Here is a 24,173-nt window from a genome sequence, read left to right on the forward strand (position 1 = left end):
TGCATCTTGCATCGACTGCACTGCTGGTGAAAATGTGAGCAGGCTGATAGCTGGGAAAGTGCAATAAATTGCTCAGGCTTTACATCTGCTTTCATTTTTATTGTTCCACGGACTATTCCAACCTTAATCATTTGGATTAGGTAGTGTGGATGTTTTCAGGAGCTCTTCCAGGATCTGTTAGTTCCAGTGTTCACGTTAAGGAACAAATAATTTGCTTTTGTCTCTTATAGGCATTTTTCTTATTGGGAACATATGGAAAAAGAATTTGTTTCTGCAATATCCTTTTTATTAATAGCTGCCAGGCACCTGTTAGTGCACGGATCAAGCTGACTCTGCACACTGGTTATCCAAGCTTTAGCCCAAAACCCCTTTTTTTGCTCCTTGGTCTGAACGTGTGTGATGGAAAATCGCCACAGAAACGGGGAATATCAATGTAAAGTTTATTTCTTTCAGCAAAGAGGAGAAGCAGAGGAGAAGAGGAAGGTGGGGCAGCAGCTGGGTATTTACATGCAGTTCCTCCTGCAGACAGGAGCCTTTCTTCAGGAACCAGGGTGGCCAAAACCATCTTGTTCTGGTTCGTGTTTTCCTGGTGATTCACAGCTCTCGTGGTTCAGTTTCCCTGGTCCCAGAACCAACCCTTTTGGGAGGTTTCGTGACTTTCAGAACGGTGAAAGCTCCTTCTGTGTGGCTGTGGAAACGCTGGCAAAATGTGTTTGTGAAGCTTCCTTACGGCTCTTGTGAAACTCTGGAGGGAAATGGGAAGCGTGCTGTGGGAGAGAGCTTGGAGGAGGAGAAAAGTAGTTTTAAAAATAGAATTTGCCTGGTGTTAACAACGAGAAAATAGAATTTCTACCTAGATTTATTGGCTCTGGTGTCTGAAGATGAGCAGCCTGCTTGGTGTGGAGGCACCAGGGATATTCCCTGGTTCCTTAACAGCACAGGAAGAGCTCCTGACTTCTGCTGCTGCCACTGGAGAGCTGATGGTTATTTGTTTCTCTCTGTGAACCCAGGGCAGCACAACTACCTGTGTGCTGGGAGGAACGATTGCATTATTGACAAAATCCGGAGGAAAAACTGCCCAGCCTGCCGCTACCGGAAGTGTCTGCAAGCCGGCATGAACCTCGAAGGTACCCCAGCATCCTCAAATCCTTTTTTTTATTTTATTATTTTATTAGTTTTGGGTCCTCAGCACTGAATGCCACGCTGCTTATAAACCTGAAGCAATTACCTGAGCAGCTTTAATAAGCTGAAAGTGAGCACTGCCTTTTCTGGCGTGCGTTCTCTCTTCTTTTCAACTGAGAATTTCTCCTCACTCTGGGTGCTGGGTTGCTCTGCCTCAGTCTGCCCAGCAGAAGTGAGTCATAGGCAGAAAGCAGGGTTATTTTTTTCTTCCTGTCAGCACATCCATCTTGTTGCTTTTTGCTGAATCTGGGGCAGCAGAGCCGTGGGAGCAGTCCCGGGGGGAAGTGTGATGCCTTTCCCCAGGAGAGGGTCCTGACCCCCAAACCACAGCTGGGAGGGAAAGCCCAGGGAGCCAGAGCTCGGGTGGAAGTGGGGCTTCTGGCTTCAAACTTGGGGAAATTGGGTTTGTTCGTGCTGTGGGTTCTTCTTGTCTGTCTGTCAGAATCTCTCTGGAAAAGACAGGTGGAATAAAGGCATCTGAATGTACCAGCACCCTGCCAAGTCCTGGGTGGTTTCTGAGGAAGCCCACAGCAACTACAGATTTAGCAGCAGTTGTAAAATGGCACAAAACACTTTTTTTTTTTTAGTGTCAGCTGCATTTTATGCTTGATATTTTTTTCCACGAGCTGTAGATTTATTAATAAAGTCCTTACTAGCATGGTTATCATGGCAATACTTGTCTGATCAAAACTGTCAGGGAAAGTAAGAATGTCAAAAATGTATTTGACAGATGCAGCTATGAGCAGAGCTTCATTTCATACCCTCTGGTGAAATATAAGTGGGGAATGATGTTGAAGAGATAGGTGATGCACACTGAACTTAGAATGATGCAAAAAAAGCCACCATTTTTGAGGTGCAAAAGAAAACATTTGGGTTTAAGACTCGTTTCCAGTTTTCCTCTCCAGTTGTTTTCAAAAAATGTTCACTCCTGGTTATGCATGTGAATGAAGTGCCTGAGCTTCTTAATAGGAAGCCTCTCCATTCCTGCATCAAGTTATGTGAACTCTTTTTTAGTGTAGAAACCAACATTTTGGGCTCTGGGATGTGTTACTTGAATTGTCTTTCTGCAGCAAAGCAAATGAAAACGGAATGACGTCTGATATTTGCCATTTTTGTAGTTTGGAGCCCTTCCAGCTGGAGTTTGTTTGCCTGAATTTTGGCACAGAGAATCCTAGAGAATAGAGGCTTGTGTTTTTTTTGGTTTTTGGGGTTTTTTTGAGGATGGATGTTGTTATATAAGTTGGTGGGGAGGGTGAGGGAGAAGCTTTTATCACCGAGAGGGAAGAAGAGATCTAGAAACTCAGCAATGCAAAAAGTGGGAAAGCCCCAGGTAGTGTGAAAGGGTCACAGTTCAGCAATGACTCTTGTTGATGAGATAATGAAATTCAGATACTCTTTTTTAGGCAGGAATTTTAGAAAAGTGATCAGATGCATCCTCAGTGCATAAACAGCAGCTGTGGGCAGAGCAGATGAGCAGCAGGAGGTGACCCTGCCCTCCATGGGATGCTCAAGGCCCTTTCACTTTCAGCCTTCCTTGCTGGTGGCCTTCAGTCTGCCCACTCACATCTGGAGTGTCTCTGGGTGCTGGGACCTGCAGGGAAATGTCACTGTCACCCATTGGCTAGAAGACAGATTTATTTTGAAATAAGTAACTCGAGTTCCCCCACGCAGTGCTCCAGTCCTTACCTGCTCTTGTGCTGAGACAAAAGGGACTCGTGGATCAAGTTGGACACTTGGTAATTTTTTATTATAGCCTGGTTTAGCACCTTTGGCCCCACTTAGCACCCTTTTTCTGCAGCTTGCTTGTTTCTGTGGCATGGTTTTTGGGGCTGGAAGAAGGCAGAAGCACCAGGCTGCAGGTACTTGGGGTTTGTGCAGCAGAATGAAGCTGTTCCGTGCCACAGCCTCCTGCTCGAGGAGCCCTCATTTCCTCTCCCATCGTTAATTGACCCCAGGCATCCATTGGCACAACTTTGTTCTTTCTGGTGTGTTGGAAGAAAAGATTTATTGTTAGGTTTTAGGCCCAAAAGAAGCTCTCCCATCATTTTTTTGGCCTTCCCTCCCGCGTTTTGCAGTCAAACTGTTGGCGACTTGCGGGGCTTTTCTGCCGCCTTCGCTTTGAGTCCATTTCAATTTTTTTTTAATATTTCTTTTTGCAGGCTGCCTTCCCAGCAATACCCACACTCCCTGCCTGCAGGGGGGTTTGGCATCTCCCCCACCCCCATTTCAGAGGGGGGGTGCATGGTGCCCGTGTCCCTCTGGCAGGGGCTGCTCTGCCCGGGGGGCTGCTGCCCGCGGGGCTCAGGTGCACACACCATCTGCCCCAGGGAAATGGGCAGCAGGGGGTCTGTTCTGAGCAGAAAATCTTGGATGCTTTTGCTTTTTAGCTCTCTGGCTTCTCATCTCTGATTTGCCCTAAGGAGCTGGCGTGAAATCTGCGGTGTTTTTTTTATACCTGAAAATAAATCACAAGGAAACGCATTATCTCAAGCCGCTTATTTTTTTTTTTTTTTGTGAGTTACAGCTCTAGCACAGAATCACAGAAATATTTATCTAAGTCAGGTCTGGTAGCCCCAGCCTAATAAAAATTCTTGCGTAATACTTTGCCTTATCAGATCTATCTCTCTTTTGTTATAATTTTACGAGGTTTTCTGGGCTGGAAGTACTCCATACCAGGTGTCTGCATTAAGCTGAAGGCACGAGTGTGTAAATCTAAGTCAAAGCAGTTTGTTGGCTTTTGAGAGCAAGGAAAATTGGGGAAAAAATGCTGTTGTGATCAAAGGACTTGGGAGCAGCCATTTCAGAACATGGGTGAGAATAACAAGGAGCTCCTTGCTCTGACTGATGCTGTGTCCCCCGTGACAAACCTGGCAAGTGTGGCCAGTGGATATAAGCTTTTGGGAAACTGCAGTTTGCACTAAATCTTTGGAAAATTTGGTACTTTGAGTTTCCAAAGTCTGTCCCGGGCAGTGGGAGTGATGATGGGGTCAGGAGGAGGGGGATTTGGGGGCTGTGCTGCTCAGCACCAGAGCCGAGGAGATTCTGAAGGGCAGAGATTCTGAGCAGGTCAGGAGAAACTCAATGTGAAACCACATGACACGAGGCTTTTATGTGCTGCTGATTTGTGCCAGAACAGAAATCAATTAATTAATTGAGGCAGAGGAAAAGAGCCGGGCTCCATTTTGGTCTGGGTGCATTCAGCATCACAGGAGAGCCCAAAGCCAAGGGGGAGACTCCCTTGTTACTGACAATGTGCTCGTAAAATTGTTGCTCCAACTTTTTGTAGTTTATGGTTAACATCTCTGTGTGATGTTTTATTTATTTGGCGAATGAGTTTTATGGTTTAATTACGCAGCAATGATTTATATGCAAGAGAGTTGGCAGGAGAAGAATCTCCTCCTGCCCAGCGTTTAAAAAGAAAAAAAATGTTTATCCTGGCTGGAGAGATCGAGTTACTTCTTACCCATTAAGTATAATTTTTTTGCCTTTCTTCTACATGGTTTCTATAGGGTATGCTTTAAGGAGCTTGTAAACTGTGCAGCCCTGCAGGTGTTTCCAAGGAGCTGTCGAGCTGCCAGGTGAAGTTTCACTGAAATTTTGGATGTGACAGAAGCTGTAGGGTCAGGCTGTAGGGTCAGGGCTGCTTGTACTGCCTGCAGATGTTGCTCAGCGTTTTGAAACATGAACATAAATCTGACTCTCATTAAAACCTAGACCAAATTTGGAAACATGAACCTAAACGTGACTTTCATTAACACGTAAAATAAATTTTCTTTTCACTGGGAGCTTAATGAGAACTGAAGTGAAATGATTTACAGGTTTAAGAAGAAAGGATTTAAAAGTTGTGACTGCCCGCAAGCGCGGGGTCCCAAAGGCTCCGTTTCCTTTATTCCACCTCTTTTTCCCTGCGTGTTTCCGGTGATGAACCAGCACCTGCTGCTTTCCCTGACCTAACCCTTCGTCTTCCCCCCCAAAATCTTCCCCTAGCCCGGAAAACAAAGAAGAAGATCAAGGGGATCCAGCAGGCGGGCGCCACGGGAGCGCGGGAGGCGGCGGAAGCTCCCGGGAACAAGAGCCTGGTCCCCGCCACGCTGCCGCAGCTGACTCCCACCCTGGTGTCCCTGCTGGAGGTGATCGAGCCCGAGGTGCTCTACTCGGGCTATGACAGCACCCTGCCCGACTCCAGCTGGCGCATCCTCTCCACCCTCAACATGCTGGGGGGCAGGCAGGTGGTGGCAGCAGTCAAGTGGGCCAAGGCCATCCCAGGTGAGACGCTGGCGCATCCCCTGCCCGCTCCTCGGGCTCCGGCTCCGGGCTGGGCTCCATCCCAGCCTCTGCAGGTGAAGTTGGAGCCGTGTCCAGGCTGATCCCTGCCCCTCCGAGTGGGAAAGCGAGGAAAAGAACAGGCGAAAAAAGTGTATTTGGTGCTAGCAGGGATTTTGGCTTGAACCCGTTGGCCACCGGGTGTTAAAATCCCGATGGGACACGAGAGGAAAATTTTTCCCCGTGGGGCCGGTCGGGCACTGGAATGGTCTCCCAGGGGAATTGGTGGACTCCCCCTCTTTGAAGTTTTAAGTCCCAGCTCGACAGGGTCCTGGGACATCTCATATAAACAATATTAGAAGGATCAGATGATCCTCGAGGTCCCTTCCAGCCTGGAATTCTGTGATCCTACCCATACGTATAAGAACAGGGATGTGTTCTGAGAAGTAATCTAGAGAACTGTTTCCACTAGCCCTGGTCATGCCTCTTAGGTAATTATCTCTTGAATATTTTTAGCAATGAGGCTCTCCTGACTTTCCTGGGCTGGTGCTGCTGTGCTGGCTTGGCTGATGGCTCGGGTTTTACCCCTCACCCCATCTGTAGGGTTTTGGGGCTGGGAAGAGGCACTTGGAGCCTTCAGTCCCAGAGTGGAAGTGTGGGGGATGCTCATTTTCTCTCGGGTTTCACTGCAGGGTTAAACTGAGTGTCCTGGGGGAGCAGGGGGGGGGTTGCTGAAGACCAAGTTTTAGCACAAGTTTTTATGAAATGCCCCTTTAACAGTGGGAATCCACATCAGCACCACAGACACCGTGCTGATGGGATCTGCAGCCCTGTTCCAAGTTATGGGCTGGATTTTTTCTGTTTCTGCAACCAGTGCTTCACCCCCATAATTTTTAATTTTTCCAGGTTTCCGGAATCTACATCTGGATGACCAAATGACCCTCCTGCAGTACTCGTGGATGTTCCTGATGGCTTTTGCTTTAGGGTGGAGATCCTACAAGCAATCCAACGGAAATCTCCTCTGCTTTGCACCAGATCTGATCATTAATGAGTAAGTGAGACCTGAGTCATTCCCAGCTTTCTCAGGGTGATCCTCGACTCGAGGGGTGAATCACTGAGCAGCAAAAGGGTTGCAGAGATCCCAAGTGAGTCTGTCATTTCCAACTTGTTTTTCTCTTAGCGGATTGCTCGGAGGTTTTTTTCAGTCAGTCAAGTGGCAGAAAGGTGGTTTAGATATTAAATGTATTTATATCAGGAAGTTTTGGAGTGTGTTTGTACTGAAACGTTCCATATTGTGACTGTTCCTGTACCATCCATTATAATCAAGCGTTTCATCAGAGCCAGCACTGGTGGAGCTAAAAATATACCTGGGCTGGAGGGAAAAGTTTGGCAAATTGCATAATGTTCTGTATCCTTATTGCATAAAAATGATGGTGTGGTCTGCCACTGCCACCGAGGGCTGGAGCAGTCAGACATTTCTATGGGAGCCTGATCTGAGCCTGGGTGAAAAGATAAGGTTACAGATGGAAAAACTTGTCTGATTTTTATTTTCTTGTGTGATTCAGTTCCCAGTTTTCAGAAGCTGAGTCTGCTTGAGTATTTGGACATGTTTTTGCTTGTACCCTGTTGGATTTTCCCTGTGTTTTTTCAAACCCGTGCAGTTAATGTGATGCTGTCACTATGGATTTGCTGTTTCTTTTTTCATGAAATGCCAGAGTCCATTTGTGGGGACTGAAACTAATACCTGCAATTACACAGGGCCTTTGACACAGGCAATTGTAAAACTTCTTTACCATCACAATAATTTGATAACTGATTCAAGTGACAAGGTATTATTCCTCTCTCTGTTTCCCTGTCTCTGCACTGGAGAGCAATACCCCTGGCAGGGTTTCAGGCAGCTGGCTTTATATTTTTATTCCCCTTGCATTTTCCTCTCAGATCTTTGAAGTCTTCTCCCTTTTTTTTTCAAAAAATACGTGTTACATTTGCTATGGGTTTAGCCATTTATAATTCAGAGTACTTCCTTTCCACGTTTGTTTACTCTCTTTATTTTTTTTTCAAAGTAAATATTTGTCCAGGCTTTTATAAACTGTAATAGCTTCTTTATAGTAATAATGTTTTTTCAAAAAAGGTGGAGGAGCAGATGAGGGGTGAGCACCCATCTGTGTGCTTACATCAATTAAAGTTCTTAAAATATGTCTCTGGAGTGAAACAGTCTCCGTGTGGTGGAACAGAAATAATTGATATTGACACTAATAAGCATAATAACATCTCATTTGCTTTAAGTCAGAGGTCTCCTGCTGTTTTATCAATGGGTCAAAACCCCAGAGCTTTACTGCTCTTTAAAAAACCCCAGCCCAGCGAGGCTAATCCTGTTATTTAGGTATTAATGCTGAGGTTCATTCCAGCTGGGGGGTTGGTACATCAATTGTTCATCACGGTGACATTTGTTTTCAGTCAAACCAAGGGAGCTGCAATTTCCTCTCCAGCGTGCTCCAGGTTGCCCATAAACCTCTCTGCTTGTAACTTTTTATGTGCCATTCATCACCAGAACTCAGCCACCTCCTGGGTTAGCTCGTGGCAAGCACCAAGTGATGCAGAAAACCCCAGCTTTAGGAGCAGCTCCTTAGTGCTGCTTTCTGCTGGGTGATCTTTCAGCCTCACCCCCCAAAACTCTGCTTTAATATTTTAGTTATGGCAGGAGCAGGTCCAAGGTGGAGGGATAAGCATCCTCTAAAAGTCAAACCAGCTCTTTCATTTGATCATTCTAAAAAAAAAAATAAAAATTAATCCTGGAATAATAAAAGGGGGGGGAATCATTTTTCCTCATGAATTTTAAAGCTTGATTCCACTAAATGGTTGTCTGTAGATGCTTGTGTATACAGCAGAATCAGAACTTGGATTTTGATTGCTTAAAATACAGGATCCTGGCCATTTTTATCATTAACTAAAGCTGTCTGCATCAGATTTTTGGCTTCCAGCTGGGTAGTTTCAAGTTTCTGCACGCAGGTTAAGAGGTAGAAGTTGTTCAAAGTTGTAATTTTAAGATCTGCAAGTGACGTTTCTGCAGATCTGTTCCTTGTAGGAAACATTTCTAATTTGAAACCAAGACATTTCTTCTGGCTTCACATCTCTTTAACTGTAAGTAAGAATTTCTCCTGGCTTCGTGTCTATTAATTGTGGTTTCAGAGCATTATTCCAGTGGAGAACTGGAACAGAATTGAACGTTTTTACCCATACTGCAGCAATTCCAGGAGGTCTTCATCTCTTCAAGCCACAGCTTTTCAATTGATCTTTGAGGCAGGAATCCTTCTTATCAGCTGCTGGGAGCAAAGGTTGCACAGCAAATGCCAACAGGGGTGGGGGAATAAGAGATAAGAGCAGAGGATGCCTTCCCCTGGGCCAGCTCAGGGGCCACAGATCAGGGCAAGCTGCATTTTCTTTTTTGTTTCTTTTTTTTTTGTTTCTTTTTTGTTTTCTGTGGGTTTCTAGGAATCATTCCTTTTATTCTCTTTTTCTTTGGTACAACTTGATGTCCTCAGCTCCAGGAAGAGAAACTCTGAAGGGCTCCCCAAGCCTTGGTGGTTTTAGGGGGCGTAACTAGAAAATGTTTTCTTGAAGGGGATAATAAAACTGCCTTTATTTTCGTGGATCTGCCCAAGCACCTGGGCAGTGTCAGCCTGCCAGGCATTTATCCTTGCACCAAGCCAGTCCAGGATTATTCCTTGGAGGTTACTACTTACTTAAACATGGAGCAGCAACATCCCTGAGCTCATGTCAACACTTTGCAGGCAACTCCGTGTGTCTGGGCTGGACATAAAGAACCTGTCTGAGCCCTTAAGGGGTTTGTCATGCAATATTTTCAGCTAGCAGAGCCTTGGCATTTTTATCTTCCCCCACAAAAAGCCCAAAAAGCTCCCCAGGACTTGGGGGATTTGCTTTGCTTGGTGCTCAGATGGCTCGAGCTGTGAGGATGCTGAATGCCACTGCTCATTAGCACCAGGGAAGGTTCCTCTGGAATTAAATTTTCTGAGTATCAAAAGGTAGAATCTGTGGTGGGCAAGAGAATTAAACCCTGCTCTCAAGTCTCAAGCTGGCAGCCCAGTCATTTGAGCAGCCTGCTCAGTATTTATAATTCTTCAGTATTTATTGGATATGCTGTCTTTATGTTTCTACTCCTGCCATTTATTTAGGAGGAGAAGAAAAAAAAAAAACCCAAATATCATCCAATATGTTTGAATAATGTCACATATTGGATATCCTGAGTTAATATGTCTGAAACCTGGGCTTGGAAAATTCAGGGCTGCCTTTTCTGTATGGAAATAATATACTTTAATGGGTTCGTGGGTGCTTGTGCAGCAAGGTCATCGTGTTGCATTTCAAACCAAAATGTTTTCTTAAAGGAGGAATGTCTGTAGCAGCTGGCAGTGCCATGCACAATATTAGAATATATGTCTTTATATACACAGAAACAAACAAAAAAAAACCCCAAACAAACAAAAAAACCTGCCAAAACCAACGATTCAAGTTGTGGAGAAGTTTGGCAGTTTAATCAATCTTTAGGCTTTAAACCATCATTTAGTGTTTGGAGGCTGTGCAAACCTGTGATTTTCTGTGGAACTGACTCTGTGACTCAAAGCCTGGGTTTGTTGGGCTTGGCACTTGCTGTTTATGGCCCCGTGTTCATGGAATGAGAGGGAGCAGCAGCAGCTATTGCACAGTTGCCTCCATCAAGTAGCAAGTGCCATTTAAGTGCTGCCAGGCTGTAAAAAAAATAAATTGTTGGAAGTCCTGTCAGGGCTTTGCTGCACGCTCATCACCCTCCCTGCTCTTGGGGTTGAGGTCAGCTCCTTGCTCTTCCTTCTCCTTCCAATATTATCCCCAATGCTGAAGGTCTGGATTGGTTTTATTTGGGCAGAAAGCAGGCAGCAAGTGCTTAAGAGTTTTCTCTGAGCAGTTCTCTTACTCCCAGGATTTTTTTCTGAGCATTTTTCGGTAACCCGTGCCGTGGAGCTGGTATCGTCTGGTTTGCAGAACACCAGCATCTTGTTTACTGATTTTTATTCCTTTATAGACTGAGCTGAACTGAGTGACTCAGAGCACTGTTGAGAAGCATTCCATGCTTTTATCTCCGGCGTGCATCCCACACAGCATCCACCCGTGGCTCCGTGCAGGGGCTGCATCGAGCTGCAGCTCCCGCTCATCCCGATGTCTGGGTTCCCTTCTGGGGGAGATGCTCACAGCAGCAGAGGGAAATTAAACACTTCCAGAGCAAGAAGGTGATTCAGAGCAGACCAGATGGTCACCAGGGCTTTGGGTGAAGGCTCCACGGATTCACTGTGGTTCTGGAGGTTCTGCTGATGAGAACCTCTGCGTGATGGCATCGCCAGCCCAAGGGCTGTGATCAGCACCTAAAAATAGAGCCTAATTTAAGTAGTATGTACTAATTTAGTAGATATACTAATTTAGGAGTCCTTTGGGGACTTATTTCTTGGCATGAGGTGTGTCATAAGGAAGGAGGGAAAGTCTAGGACCAGTCTTCTGCTGTGGGTTGGTAATAGGGGTAGGGTAATAGGGGTAGGATGAGGTTGGACTTGAAGGTCTTTTCCAGCCTAAGGAATGCTATGATTCTGTGATTCTGTGGGTAAATGAATTCATCCTCTGGAGGGAGGGGATCCATGGGGCTGAGCCCCCAGCCCCTGCTCCAGGCTGCTCCTCACCCCATGACCCTGCTCCTTGGCCAAGCTCCCTCCCCAGAGCCTCAGGGCAGTGAGATCATCCCGTGGGATCTGGCCAGGAGAGCTGCAGGAGGATGTCTGGGACCTCTTCCCAGCCCTTCTGCCAGCCTCCAGGACCATGCAGTGAATCAGCTTTCCTGTGGTGCTGACAGAGCTGGGAGCTGCTGCCCCTCTGGGCACCCAGACCCCTCGGGGGGTGGCTCTGGGCTTTGCTCCCCCTTTTTTTGAGGGCTGCAGTTTGCACAGCCCTGGTGCCACCAGCAATCTGGGTGTCTTCAGGGAGCTTCCCAGCCTTGCAGTGATGATTGCAGCTCCAGCAAGGAGAAGCAAACCACAGGCTGGCCCCTTTCATCATGTTTATTTTAACCTTCTGCCCAGAAATGGGAATGGTTTGATAGGAGGGAAACTGCTGAGCCCTGACATAAAATGTGTTTAAATTACTCAATTTGAAATCTGTAAGATTGCCCTGTGATCCAGCCCAGAGGGATCAGGAGAAATGTTGCCAAATGGCCAAGTAGTGGCTTTGTGTCAGGCACCCTGAGAAACCTCCTGCAACCAAACATCTCACTCTTCCTCCTCTTTCATCTGACTCAGCTCGAGTGCACGTTGTGTTCTCCTTCTGTTTGTACTCCTGGTGATCTTTGGGTTTTGCACCTTGAAAACCCTGTGTGTTTCTCTGTGGTTTCACTTAAGGGCTCTTAGGATGCTTGGGTGGATGTGGTAAATCCCTCTCTTGCAGGGCTAAGAAAGGGAGACCTGAAAAACAACAGGAGCTTTGGGGGAATTGGTGTCACTTCAGAAACCAAATCTTACTCTGAGCTTCCCCTGGAGTTCAGTTCTGTCTTTGTTCAGATTGAGCATCAAGTAGGTGATGCCTCAGAAAAGGTGACACATCATTAATGGAAAATAAATTGCTAGCATCACTGTGAAGAGCTTGTGGAGTCCCTGCATCTGAAATGCTCTGTTTTCCCTGCCCTTTTCTCTACAAATGTTTACACAGAAAAGCATAAATCTCTCTTACACTCTCCAGAATTAATCCATTCTTGTTTATTCCCCCCCCAACACTGGAATCGTGCAGCACTGACAGGAGCCAGCTATAAAAGCACATGTAAAGAGGATTGTTGCTTCAGCTGAGATACTAAAAAAAAAATGGAGTTCCTGTCCTGATGCAGGGTTTCATTAAATAGAAAAAAAGGGAAGAACTTGCAAATACACAATATTTGTCATTCTAATTTCAAGTAGGTGCTCTCCAGGATTTTTCTTCGTGTTCTCAACACATCCTTTTAGGAACATAAATAGGAGAAGTATAAAGTCACTTTGAGAGCTTCCAGGAAGTTGATGCTGTCACTGGTGAGCACAGAGGTATTAAATTTAGGGGGACTTCCCAAAAGACCTGCAAGGAGTAGAGATTTCTCCCCTCGGTGTAGTTACACCAGAGGGTTTCTTTACGCTGCCAGACTTCAGGAGGTTTGTCACGCAGTGAGTGAGGACTTGAAATTTATGGCAGGTTTGTGCTGAGCTGTGATGTGTTGGCCTTTGATAACAGAGCTTGTTTTGGATCAGGAGCTTGTTGTCTGCCTCTACAAACCCTGCTGCTCCTGACTGGGGCGTGCAGTGCCCTCGACTCGGAGTTTTTTGTTCTCCTGGCACGTAACTAATGGGTCTGCTCTTTATTTCTCAGGCAGAGAATGAATCTCCCCTGCATGTATGAACAATGCAAACATATGCTTATGGTTGCCCGAGAGCTCTCCCGGCTTCAAGTCTCATATGAAGAGTATCTCTGCATGAAAACTTTGCTCCTCCTCTCCACAAGTAGGTGAAGAGTTCAATACCTTGGTGGGCAGTGTGAGTGTGCAAGTCCTGGTGTTACGTGTGTAGTGAGCGCTCTGCTGGATATCTGATGGAAATAAAAGTAAAAATTTGGCACCCAAACATAGGGGGTGAGTGAAGGGAGTTTTGCTTTTAGCAGGAGATTGGTGCTGAGGTGCTGGGGGTGGTGTCCAAAACTTTGCAACTCCCAACAGAGGCTCCCGAGTCAGAACCCTGATTTAAAAGCTGTCAGAAATGCATCAGGAGCAGCCTGGAGACCCAGAGCAAAGCTGTGACCTCCTGCCTGTGAAATACTTAAACCCCCAATGAAAGAAAACACCCGAAACCAACCAACAAAAAAACCCACCACCCCCTGCGAGGGACTTCTGATCCCCTTAAGCAGTTTCCCTCCGAATAAAGTTGTCAGAGTCCCCCTGAAGTTATTTAAATAATTGTGAAAGGCAACTGCTGCTTTTTGTGTCTGCATTTGAAAGGTCCAGGGTGGGTGGGTGAGTGGATTTACAGAAGATGCCATTGGTCTACTGGGAGGTGTCCCTGCTCGTGCTGGGGGTTGGAACTGGGTGAGCTTTAAGGTCCCTTCCAGGTAGTAAGAGATGATGTATGAGAGGATATATATAATATACTGCACAATTTTTACCTCTCTCAGTAGGGTCTGTTGCAGTTAAAACAAGACACAAGTTAGTGTAATTCTGTTGTCTGCACTGTGTGAAAGGTGACAGTGTCAGAGCAGTCCTTTTAGAGCATTTACAGTGTATTTTCTGTCTGTGTTTGTGCTGTGTTCTTCTACACGAGGAGAAAGAAATCTTTTCAAAAGGCTGAAGGCTGAAACATTCCTTATCCTGAATATTTCCTGTGAAGAATAGTGTGAATTCTTACAAACTGATGAGCTCTGGGTTGCTTTGGGCTTTTCCCAGATGGTGGCAGAGGATGAGACCTGCAGGGCACAGCAGGGGCAGGAGCTCTTCCCAGAAGAGGATTTTGGCCCCCGTGCTGCCGTGGGCTTTGTAGGAAACTTGAAACTTCCCCAGAACTGCAGATCTTTTGGGGTCTTTTTTTGGGCCATCTCGTCTGGACCATCTTGCTGGGCCATCTTGTCTGGACCATGCCTTTGCCAAGAAGGGTTGGACCAGATGGTCCTGGAGGTCCCTTCCAACCTGGTGTTCTGGGCTTTATTTAAAACAGGTTCTGAAATCCCTCCTGAAAATTGCTCCTGTGGGCTGCGGTGCAGGGAACTGGAAGTTTCCTTCAAGGAATGTCCATGGGAGAGGCAGGGCAGGATGGAGCCCCTGGGGGGTTCTGTGTGGTGTTGAGCAGCAGAAGGGCCCTTGGTTGTACTGACAGGCAGAGACAATGTGTTTCCACGTGCCTTTTCCAGAGCATTGTGTTGAGTGGGACATTGTGGAACTTTCTGAAAATTGAATAGCTGAGGTTTCTATGGCTTCTTAATTCGCCACTTCACAAATTTAATTTCTGTTTATTGTGTTCCTCTCCAAGTCTTTCAAGAGCAGAGGGAGAAGGGGAGAGAGCAGTAAAACTGGGATCCCACAGGGTGTAGCTCACACACAGACCTGGCTCCCAGAGCTTTTCCATTTAGGTTGTTGGTGTTTGATCTGTTCTCATCTCCTGTGGAGAGGGGACAGGCAAGTTTCTTGTCTCTGAGCTCTGATGGATGCTGTCAGTGTGATTTTAAGGAGGTGAATGTGCTGTAGGGGCCCCTTCCATCCTCTCTTGCTGTTGTCTTGGTTCCCTCCTCTGTTTTCAGCTCTTTCTGCTCCCTTCACCCAGGTGATCAAAGGCTTCAAATCAAGCATCTTAAGGACCACTGGAGTCCACAGGATTGATTTGGCCTGATTTTTTTTTTTTTTTAATGTGTCCTTGGCCTTCAGAAGGACCATCCTAGTCGAGGGGAATGTCAGGACCATGGCTTTGAGTCTGGATTTGATCTTCAGTCCCCACTCCTCAGGTTTCTGACCCATGGCTCCTCATCCAGCTGGCATCATCCCCATGTCCCATCCCTGTTCCAAGAAGCTCTGCTGAGACCCAAGTCTTGGGCAGGTGGCTTCTTGTCCAGTCCCTGCCTTGCCTGGACCTGTTACCTGATCCACCTTAGGAGAGCTGGAACTGGATGATCTTTCCAGGTCCCTTCTGAGCCAAGCCATCCTGTGACCCTCCCTCAGCCCTTGGAAGTTTCATGGAATCTTTCCGATGTCGTCTCCAAAGACATCGAGGACACAGGAGCTGGGGGTTCTTCACCAGGGAACTTCCAGGGCTCAGAGTTGTGATCCAGGTCCCTTCCCTCTGTTTCTTCCTGGGCTTTTGTACCTTATTTTTATTTAGCCAGCAGTCCTGTGTTCAGGGAGTCATTCCTCTCAGTTTTCCATCTCTTTCCTGGTGCCTCCCCTGGACTTTTTCAAATCCTTTTGGTCGTGTTTGGGTAACTGATGCCAGGTAAAATGTGACTCAGGTCCCAGAGGCAGGGGGTCCTAACGTCTTTGCCTCCATGTTCCAGTTCCCAAGGAGGGCCTGAAGAGTCAATCCCTGTTTGAGGAAATCCGTATGACCTACATTAAGGAGCTGGGCAAGGCCATAGTGAAAAGAGAAGGGAACTCCAGCCAGAACTGGCAGCGATTTTACCAACTGACAAAACTGCTGGACTCTATGCATGATGTAAGTTCTGAAACAAAATCCAGATAAATAAGTTTGGGGGGGATGACATTAAGCTCTGTGCTTTTATAATTATTATTTATTTAAAGAGATGACTGGGGAGGTGGGGAGGAGGTGGTTGTGCTGCCTGCTAGAGGCTGATTGAAAGAGGTGGACGTGGGGCTTTCAGGCTGCTGCTGCAGAGGAGTCCAATTAACAGTCTAATTACTGTAATTTTCAGTCTCTTTTGGTTTTTAAAAATGATGGATGCTGCTTTAAAATGGAGGAACTTGGGAATTGCAAATGATTTTACAGCAGCAGCAGAGAAGTGAAGTGTAAACCTGGTGTTATCTGGGAGACAGAGTCTTGAAGAATCTATGGAATTGTTTGAAATTGCATAAAAACAACGTGCTGGTGCTTTATAAGATGTTAGCAGTGGTCTGGTTGTGTGAGGAATCCCAGAATTCAGGCTGTCTCCTTCCTTTATGGGCTCTGAGTTGTACTGAGTCCTGCCAGTGGTGGTGGAGCTGGATAAGGCAAGGGGAACCTGGAGACCTCAGAAATGATTTAATTTTCTCTTGGTGTACCAAACCCCCTGGAAAAATCTTCTTAAACTTATCAGATCTGTGTTATTCATGTGCTAGGAGGGGCTTTGGGGGAAAAATCCCAGAACTTCCCCCAGAACTTCCTAATGGAAGTGAGGATAAAGTGTGTGTGCCTGGCTGGCTTCACTCCTGCTCCTCTCTGTGTTCCTCTGACAGTAATTCTTTGCTTTATCACTTGTAGGTGGTTGAAAATCTCCTGAGCTTTTGCTTCCAGACATTTTTGGATAAGTCCATGAGTATTGAGTTCCCAGAAATGTTGGCAGAAATCATCAGCAATCAGATACCAAAATATTCAAATGGAAATATCAAGAAGCTCTTATTTCATCAGAAGTGACTGCCTTAATACAAAAGGGTTGCCTTAAGAAAATGTCAAATGATAGCTTTTTTTTTTTTTTGTAAAGAGAAAAAAAAAAACCTAACAGACTTGTTAATTTTGTCCTTGCAGCGGTGTTTCTTTTGTAATTATGCACTACATGTGGTTTACAGAGGGCCAAGACTTAGGCTATAGAAGCAGCGGATTTCTGACATTTGGTAAAAAATTGGGGAGAGAGGAAAAGAAATCCTATTTGGCAGAAATTCTCTGTCTCCCCCCATGCAACATCCATGGATGCATCAAAACCACCGGTGAGAAGATCTGAGGCTGTGTTTGTTATGAACATTCTGCTAATTAATTTCTGCAGTTGGCTGGAGACAATTTTCTAGGCTTTTTTTTTTTTTTTTTTTTTTTTTTTGTCAAGTGTTTTGGATTTTTTTTTTTTAAAGTTAAGGTAGCATTTTGGTTTATGCATGTAACCTGAAGAAAGTTTACAAAGTGTATATCAGAAAAGGGAAGTTGTGCCTTTTATAGCTATTACTGTCTGGTTTTAGCAATTTCCTTTAACTTTATATACCGTGAACTAGGCTTGTTCATTTTTTCTTACATAATTTTTTTGTAATACTTCAAGATGCCTATTGTACAGCTGGTTTTTTAAGGTGGGGCAGCTCGTAGCTTTCCTAAATGACCTCTAGACATTAATATTCGTGTGGAAATGGGTTGGACTTTTCTAACCTAACAGCTTTCAACTTTCAAAGCGACCATAAAAATTTGGCTTTTTTTTAAGGGCCGGGGTGGGTGGGAGAACACTCTCAAATCTAATTTAAATAGACAGGAATGAAGCAAATACTTTTGGTACATGTGCAAAAGTGTTGGATATGCAGATTCATAGAAAATTAACCCAGTCCTAACTGGATGTAAACGAGCAGGTTATTTTATATATTGAAAACAAAAGCCTGATTTTTTGCATATAATGCAACAGCCATAACTAGAAGAGTCATGGGCTGCACTGATGCCGAGAAGATCAGTCCTGACTGCTGCCCATCAGGAAATTTTCAGGAAAAATATGCATAGCTTAAGAGAAGTTTACTTCTGTGTGGAGAAACTCACATTTTCTATACACTTAAATCTCTCATCATAAGAGTATTTGGAGAAAAAAAAAAAACCAAACAACCACCATGGACTTCAGAGGCAGGCGTGTAATTATCCCCAGTGGTTTGGTTTTGTTCTGTTTTCTTGTATTGATCCTAGAAACCTTTTCCTCGGGGAGAGGAACCTCTGGCTGCCTGGTCCCCAACCCAGTGTGATTTGAGCCCCGTTTTCCCCCTCCCTGCCTGGTTCCCCCCCTTTCCTGGAGAGCAGGAAAGCTCCGCTACTGATTTTTTGTGGTCTTAGAGTCGTACGTCGAACTTTCTGTCTTTGTAAGGCTGCATCCCTTCACACAGAGTTCCTAGCGTGCCATATGATCCCCCCCCCAGGTCTTGTGAACTTCTCCTTGTTGCCATTGATAACTGTATTTTAAAAGGAAAAAAAAAAAAAAAAAAAAAAAAGAAAAAAAATGTTTAGAAGCTGTAGTAGCCTTTTCTACGCGCACCTTAAGAATTTTCTGTAGCTCGAAATTTAAATATTTACGAAGCCACTCTAAAAATTTGATTTTTACTCCAAGTGGCCAGATTATTTGTGTAATAGAAATGAGAAAAATCCTCTGATAAAAATACAAAACCTAATATATTTTTATATTTAGTTATAGTTTCAAATATGTATAATCGGTGTATTCGCTGATTTGAGACGAGAAGGGAAGGGCTACTGCAGCTTTAAAAGCAATTTATTAAATGATTGTAAAATAGCTTGTATAGTGTATAAAAAAAAGAAAAAAAAAAAAAAAAGGATGATTTTTAGATGACAGATTGCTTTATCATGATACATGTAATTATATTTTTTGTAGGGGTCACAAATATGCTGAATGGTAACCTGTACCAGTTGTGGTTTGGCTGGAGGCATCGGTGTTCCGTATCCAAAGAAGTTCTGTGTTTAGAAAGGAAAACCTGTGTTGTTCAGTGGGTGTTTATTTCAGGGTCGATTTTTGTGTTTTATCAAAATCACTGTGTTAAAAAAAAAAAAAAAACAAAAAAGAAAAAAGACAGGAACTTGCAGTTGGAGCTTGGCTGGGATCCTCCTATCTGTATGGTCGGTTACCATTCACCCTGAGTGCCCGGGCACCTCCCACCAGGTGGGGTTCATCTCATAGAAAGCCTCACGTACCACAGCAAAAACAGCTTGGGGGAAAAAAAAAAATAATCTGGCAATAATTCACATTTACAGGTACCAGCAATATGTAGATAGGGAGCCTGGGGTGCTCACAGGACACTGGCACATTTCTGCTCTGCAGCGGGAGCTCGTTTCCCAGCAAGATAGGAAGCTAAATTTTCATCCTTTCTTAAATCTCTTTTTGAATGTTATACCTAGTAAAAAAGAAGAAGAAAAAAGATGCTATATTCAGTACTTTGGAGTAAACTATCTTTAATAATAATAATAATAATAAAAGAAAGTAAGTATTCTCTTCTCTTTTGAATGCTCTGTAAAGAACAGGCACGTTTTGTAGCGGCTTAGGTAAAAAGTTCAGTATTCTAATGACAACTTTCACCCCAACTCAGTGAGGAGGCTCTGGTGACCCGTAGAGATACAGATAGGAGTTTCACACCGGTCGGTTCCAGGTGGGCTCTTCAGGAAAAAAACTCTGTCCGTGCTTTAGAGAACGTTTTCCCAGAGCTGCATCCCCGGATACCTCAATCTGAGCTCGTGTGGAAGAGCAAGTGTGTGCAGAGTGTGCGAACCTCGGGGCACCTCCACCCCGAGGTACAAAACCTCTCCTTTTTTTTTGTTGTTTTTTTTTTGTTTGTTTGTTTTTTTTGGCCAGCTAAGAAGGAACTGCAGTGAGCACGAACAAATTTCCACCACCCTGAGCGAAGTGGTACCGCAGGAGGAGAGGCTCCTACCCCCTTCTTGTCTGCCTGCCTGGGGATGCGGTTTTAGGTGATGGGTTTAAAGACGGGGGGGGGGGGAGGGGGAGAAATTAAAAAAAAAAATGGAAACTGTGATGTTAGGGGAAAGCAATCGTCCTGTACGTGCTGTTGTTGAGCTGTAGAAACCCGTAGTGCTTTAGTAAGCAGCGAGGAGTCCGTGTCGTGTGTAGTCCTGGTAGTAGCTGCGCTGTGGGCAGAGCAGGGAGCGCTGGGACTCGGTCTCTTCAGTGCCTTATCACAAAGTGCATCCATCGCCCGAGGGATCGGAGCGGGGAGGGGGCATTGGGAGGGAGGGGGCTGGGGAAAGAAAGGTGCCAATCCAAGCCGAAAAGTGACCTCGAAAAGTGACCTCGCCGTTTTGACAAAAAAAAAAAAAAAAAAAAACAAAAAAACAAAACAGGTAGAAAGCAGGAGGAAGTGCCTGGAGGAACGTCAGCTCTACCCTGTCGCCCGTCGAGGGGGGGGCTGCAGGGTCGTACCTTGGGGTGAGATTTTTTTCCGAGATTGTGTGTATTTTATCCTGATTAAACTCTGTCCTCAGTCCAGCCTGCAACCAGGTGTTGCCGAGCCATCCCTGCTCCATAGGAACCAAATTTTCCGGAAGGGATCCCGACCTCTTGTCAGGCAGTGAGGGGCACTTGGTGCCTGCCGAAAGGCTGGGTGTGAAAATATCCCCCACCCCCAAACCATCACAGCAGAGAGTCAGCCATCTGTCATTATTCTATTTTGTATATTAAAGGAAAGATATATGCTGGGGACAAATCCTATATCATACCGGTGTATGGCATTATTAAAAGAATCATTATTTTTATCACAGTAATTTTAAACAGCATTAAAAAAAAAAACAAACAAATAATTAAAAAAAAAAGGGTAAAAAGAAAAAAAAATGAATAAAAATAAATGAAACCCGTGACTCCTGTTTAAAAAATAAAAGTTGTAGTTTTCTATTCATGCTGAATAATTCTGTAGTAACAAGTCTGTAGTTTTCACCTACTCAGTGAAATGTTGGACTGTAAAAGCTTGTGTGGAATTGTTGAACATTTATTTTTTCATTTAAATTTGCTGTTCTGGTAATACAAAGCCACACATTGTACAGAAGTTGCAGTAAATGTGAGCCATTTACAGCAATGCTGAATAATGGACAGAAACCATATAATAAAATTCTGCTTTTTTCATTAAATGGCTCCAAAATGCTCATTTTGTAGAGTTTTTGCTGTGTGCCTGGAGAGGACTCTGCCTGACAGCCGAGTCGCTTCATCCCTGGTTTGTTTGTTTGTTTCTCAGGCATAAAAAAAAAAATATTTGTGCTCCAGCTAATTGCTGCTGTAGCGAGGTTCCAGATCGGGGAGAATTTCTGATAATTAAGTGCGGATTAATAATTTAATGGGAAATCATTGCTTGCATTTCCCAGACCTTGCTGGGTTTGCCGTTGCTTTGCTTCCCAGAGGGGGATCTGTACCACAGCTTTCTGATCGCATCGTGGAGCTGAGCAAAGTGCCTCCTGTGCACATCAAAGAGAGCATTAAATCAGGACAATTAAGCTGAGAAATAGAACACTTATATTTAGGGAAAAAAAAAAATTATTTAAATCAATTTTGTTATTGGGTGAGATGCAGAGGGGAAGCAGTGAGGGGGGTGGAGATGTGGTCTTGGGGGGGGGGACAGGGCTGGGACCCCCATCCTGGGAAGGGTGCAGGGATGTGGAGGGGAAATAAAAGTGCTCAGTGAGTTCCTTACCTCCCCCCAGCCCCCATCGAAGAGCAGCTCCAGATCTGTGCTGTAATAAAATCTCATTTTAATAGGAACAGAAAATGTCAGCTTCCCAGGAGGGAAGGATTTCTTTGAATTGTTTGCAATTAAAGCAAAAGCTTTACAGAAATTTCCCTCCGCTGCTTCCCAAGCCAGGTGGCTGCAGCTGGGGGGGTGCAGGAGCAGGGTTTTGGGGGGGGGGGGTCTTTGCCTTTATTCGGGCAGGATTTAGGAAAAGAGGATTTAAGGAGGTAGCTGAGCTCTACAACCCCATCCCTGGGGTCTGCTCCTGCCTGCTCGGGATGGGGCTGGGGGCTGGGGGCTGAGCTGCCTCCTCTCCCCTGGCATCTCGTTTTGCAACAGTTTCCGGGAGTCTCCCTGCATCTTCCAGGAAAGGGGGATGAAGCCCCAGCATGAGGGCGAAATCTGCGATTGTTCTGCTCTCAGCACCCCAAGAAACTTGAGGGCATTTCGGGCTGGTTTGGCCAAGATGCCAGGAGATGGCATTGGGTCCCTCTGCCCGGGGGTAGGGGAGGTGGCAATAAAAACCCCGGGTCAGTGCATCTGAGGCTTGGCACAGCTCCCAGGCAGAAATAAGGATATTCTGAGGAGAAAAAAAGGAACTTTTAAAAAAAAGTTTCCAAAATAAAAATAACAAGCGAGGGAATCCTTCTGACAGGCTCTGGTGGTGGAAAAGATGGAGATGGGGGTGGGAATGGTGATGTAGCAGCTAATAAAGCCATTAATTGCCTTGCTAAGGGGCTGCTGGGGGTGTTGGGGACACTGATCCCCTTCTTGCTGTGACCCGGGACCAGCAGTGACCCGGCCGGGGTAGAACCGGACCGGGGGGTCCCGGAGCCACCTCCCACCCGCAGCCTCTGAGCTCGGAGCATCCCAGCTCGGAGCAGCCAGCTCAGGGCTGCCGCTTCCTTCTCTCTTTTCCTGACCCTTGCTGGGAGGTTTCTGGGTTTGGCTCCCGCAGGATCTTTGTTTCGGGAAGAATGGGAATCGGCTGCTGGGGCTCTGCCTGTGCCCGCCCCACGCTGCCCTTTCCAGGCTGCCTTCCTTTTACCTCCTTTTTTTTTTTTTTTTTTTTTTCTTTTTCCTCCCTCCAATTTTCTTGTTTCTTTCTTTTCTTTCTTTTTTTTTTTTAGTTTTCAGGCCAGGTTACACCCAGCACCTGAGTGCAGGCAGCTGCCAAACAATGGTCACAGCTGGGGCTTGGGGCTGTGTATATGTATTTTTATATGTTTTATATATATATATATTCATATCTATTTATATATTCATATATTTAGCTATATATACTTATATTTATATATATTACTAATGCTTTATATACTTATATGTAATTATATATTATTATATAAGTAATATATAGTAATATATATAGTAATATAAAGTACCAGATAAGTAACAATTATATATAATATATATAAGTAATTATATATACACACGGGTGTACTTAGATGAAATATAATTATATATTAATATGTATATATACACACATAAAATAGTTCCCAGGAGGGAACAATTTATAGATATAGAACTATAAATATAGATATAGATGATATAGCTGATACAGAGATAAAGAAATATATAGTTATATAAGATATATAAGATATAGAAATACATATAGATATTTGTATATATTTGTATATATTTATGTATAATATATACTATATTATTTTTATAGATCCCATTGTATTTTTTATACATATATACATATATATATATACTCTACATACATATATGTATCTTCTCATAACCACAGCCCTGCTGTGGCTGTCACACTCTTCCCTTGCCCAAGGCCAGAGCTTTTCCTGGTGGTGGTCTCAGTGCTGCTCTCCTAAAGGTCAAGCAGTGCCCTGCATGGGCAGAGGTTAATCACAGCCAGGGCTGTAAAATAAAAGCATTATTTAATTCCTCATTTCCTCACTTAATTCCTCATTTCTCCCCTAACCTTTTCTTTCCCACGCCCTGCGGGCATTCCTACCACAGCCACCAAAAAAAAAAAACAAAAAACACAACCCAAAAAACCCAAACCACCTTTCACAAGGCTCAAACCAGAGCAATTAGCAAAAAAACCCCAATAATAATAAAAATAATAATTACAAAAAAAAAAGAAACCAACCCAAGAGTTGGCAAAGCACAAGAACTGCAATGGTTGCTCCTTTCACAGCCTCCTCCCTTGGGGAGATGCTCTGGGGGGGGGTGTGGGGCACTGGGATTTGCTGAGGATAATGGGGCTGAAAAGGCTGAAAGCTGTTGGTCTAAATATATCATTGTTGCTGGGGAAATAAATAATAAACAGGGGAGTGATTATGATCTTGTGGTGTAATTGGTTCCCCTTATTGTGGCTGGAGGGGCGGCCCCAGGGGGCTCAGAGGAGCAGGCAGGGCAGGTACCAGGCACGACACACAGGTTTCACACACAAAAAAATAAAAAAAAAAACGACAATAAACCAACAAGCAAACACCAAAACAATAAAAAAAATTAATAAAAAATAGGATAAAATGAATAAAGCAAAATAAAGGCAGGCACAGGGTTGAAAAAAGCACGTGTACTTCCCATTTCCTATTTATTACAGATTATGACTGTAGTGAAGTGAGTAAGCTCAAAAAAAAAAAAAAAAAAAAAAAAAAAGGAAAACTCAAACACATGACATGCAAAACATCTGCAGAATTGGTCAGCCCAGCAAGTAAAGGCAGCAGCTCCCAGGCAGGTGTCTGTCTGTCTGTCTGTCTGTCTGTCCATGCCCTGCCCCGGGCAGCCGTGTCACCATCCCCGGGGGACACTCCAGTCCCTGCCCGGGCTGCCAGCCAGC

The 24,173-nt window shown here is 44.8% G+C and overlaps 1 protein-coding gene across 3 annotated transcripts in view; it reads left to right on the top strand.

Moving 5' to 3' along the window:
• Positions 1-20,777, top strand: part of NR3C1 (nuclear receptor subfamily 3 group C member 1) — a 55,028-nt gene extending 34,251 nt beyond the window's left edge. The window contains exons 4-10 of one of the 3 annotated variants that reach the window (XR_011728927.1): positions 1,011-1,127; positions 5,170-5,448; positions 6,352-6,496; positions 12,865-12,995; positions 15,523-15,680; positions 16,443-16,885; positions 19,492-20,777. Coding sequence is in view for 2 of the 3 variants with exons in the window: in XM_071759084.1 (XP_071615185.1) it covers positions 1,011-1,127; positions 5,170-5,448; positions 6,352-6,496; positions 12,865-12,995; positions 15,523-15,680; positions 16,443-16,595 (983 nt within the window). In the remaining variant the exon portion in view is untranslated. Of the gene's footprint in view, positions 1-1,010; positions 1,128-5,169; positions 5,449-6,351; positions 6,497-12,864; positions 12,996-15,522; positions 15,681-16,442; positions 19,147-19,491 lie in introns of those variants that run through there. The other 2 variants (XM_071759084.1, XM_071759085.1) reach the window with 2 other exon arrangements.
• Positions 20,778-24,173: the final 3,396 nt, after the last annotated feature.

This window comes from Heliangelus exortis, chromosome 15 (genome assembly GCF_036169615.1).
Source record: "Heliangelus exortis chromosome 15, bHelExo1.hap1, whole genome shotgun sequence".
In the NCBI taxonomy this organism is placed as follows: Eukaryota; Metazoa; Chordata; class Aves; order Apodiformes; family Trochilidae; genus Heliangelus; species Heliangelus exortis.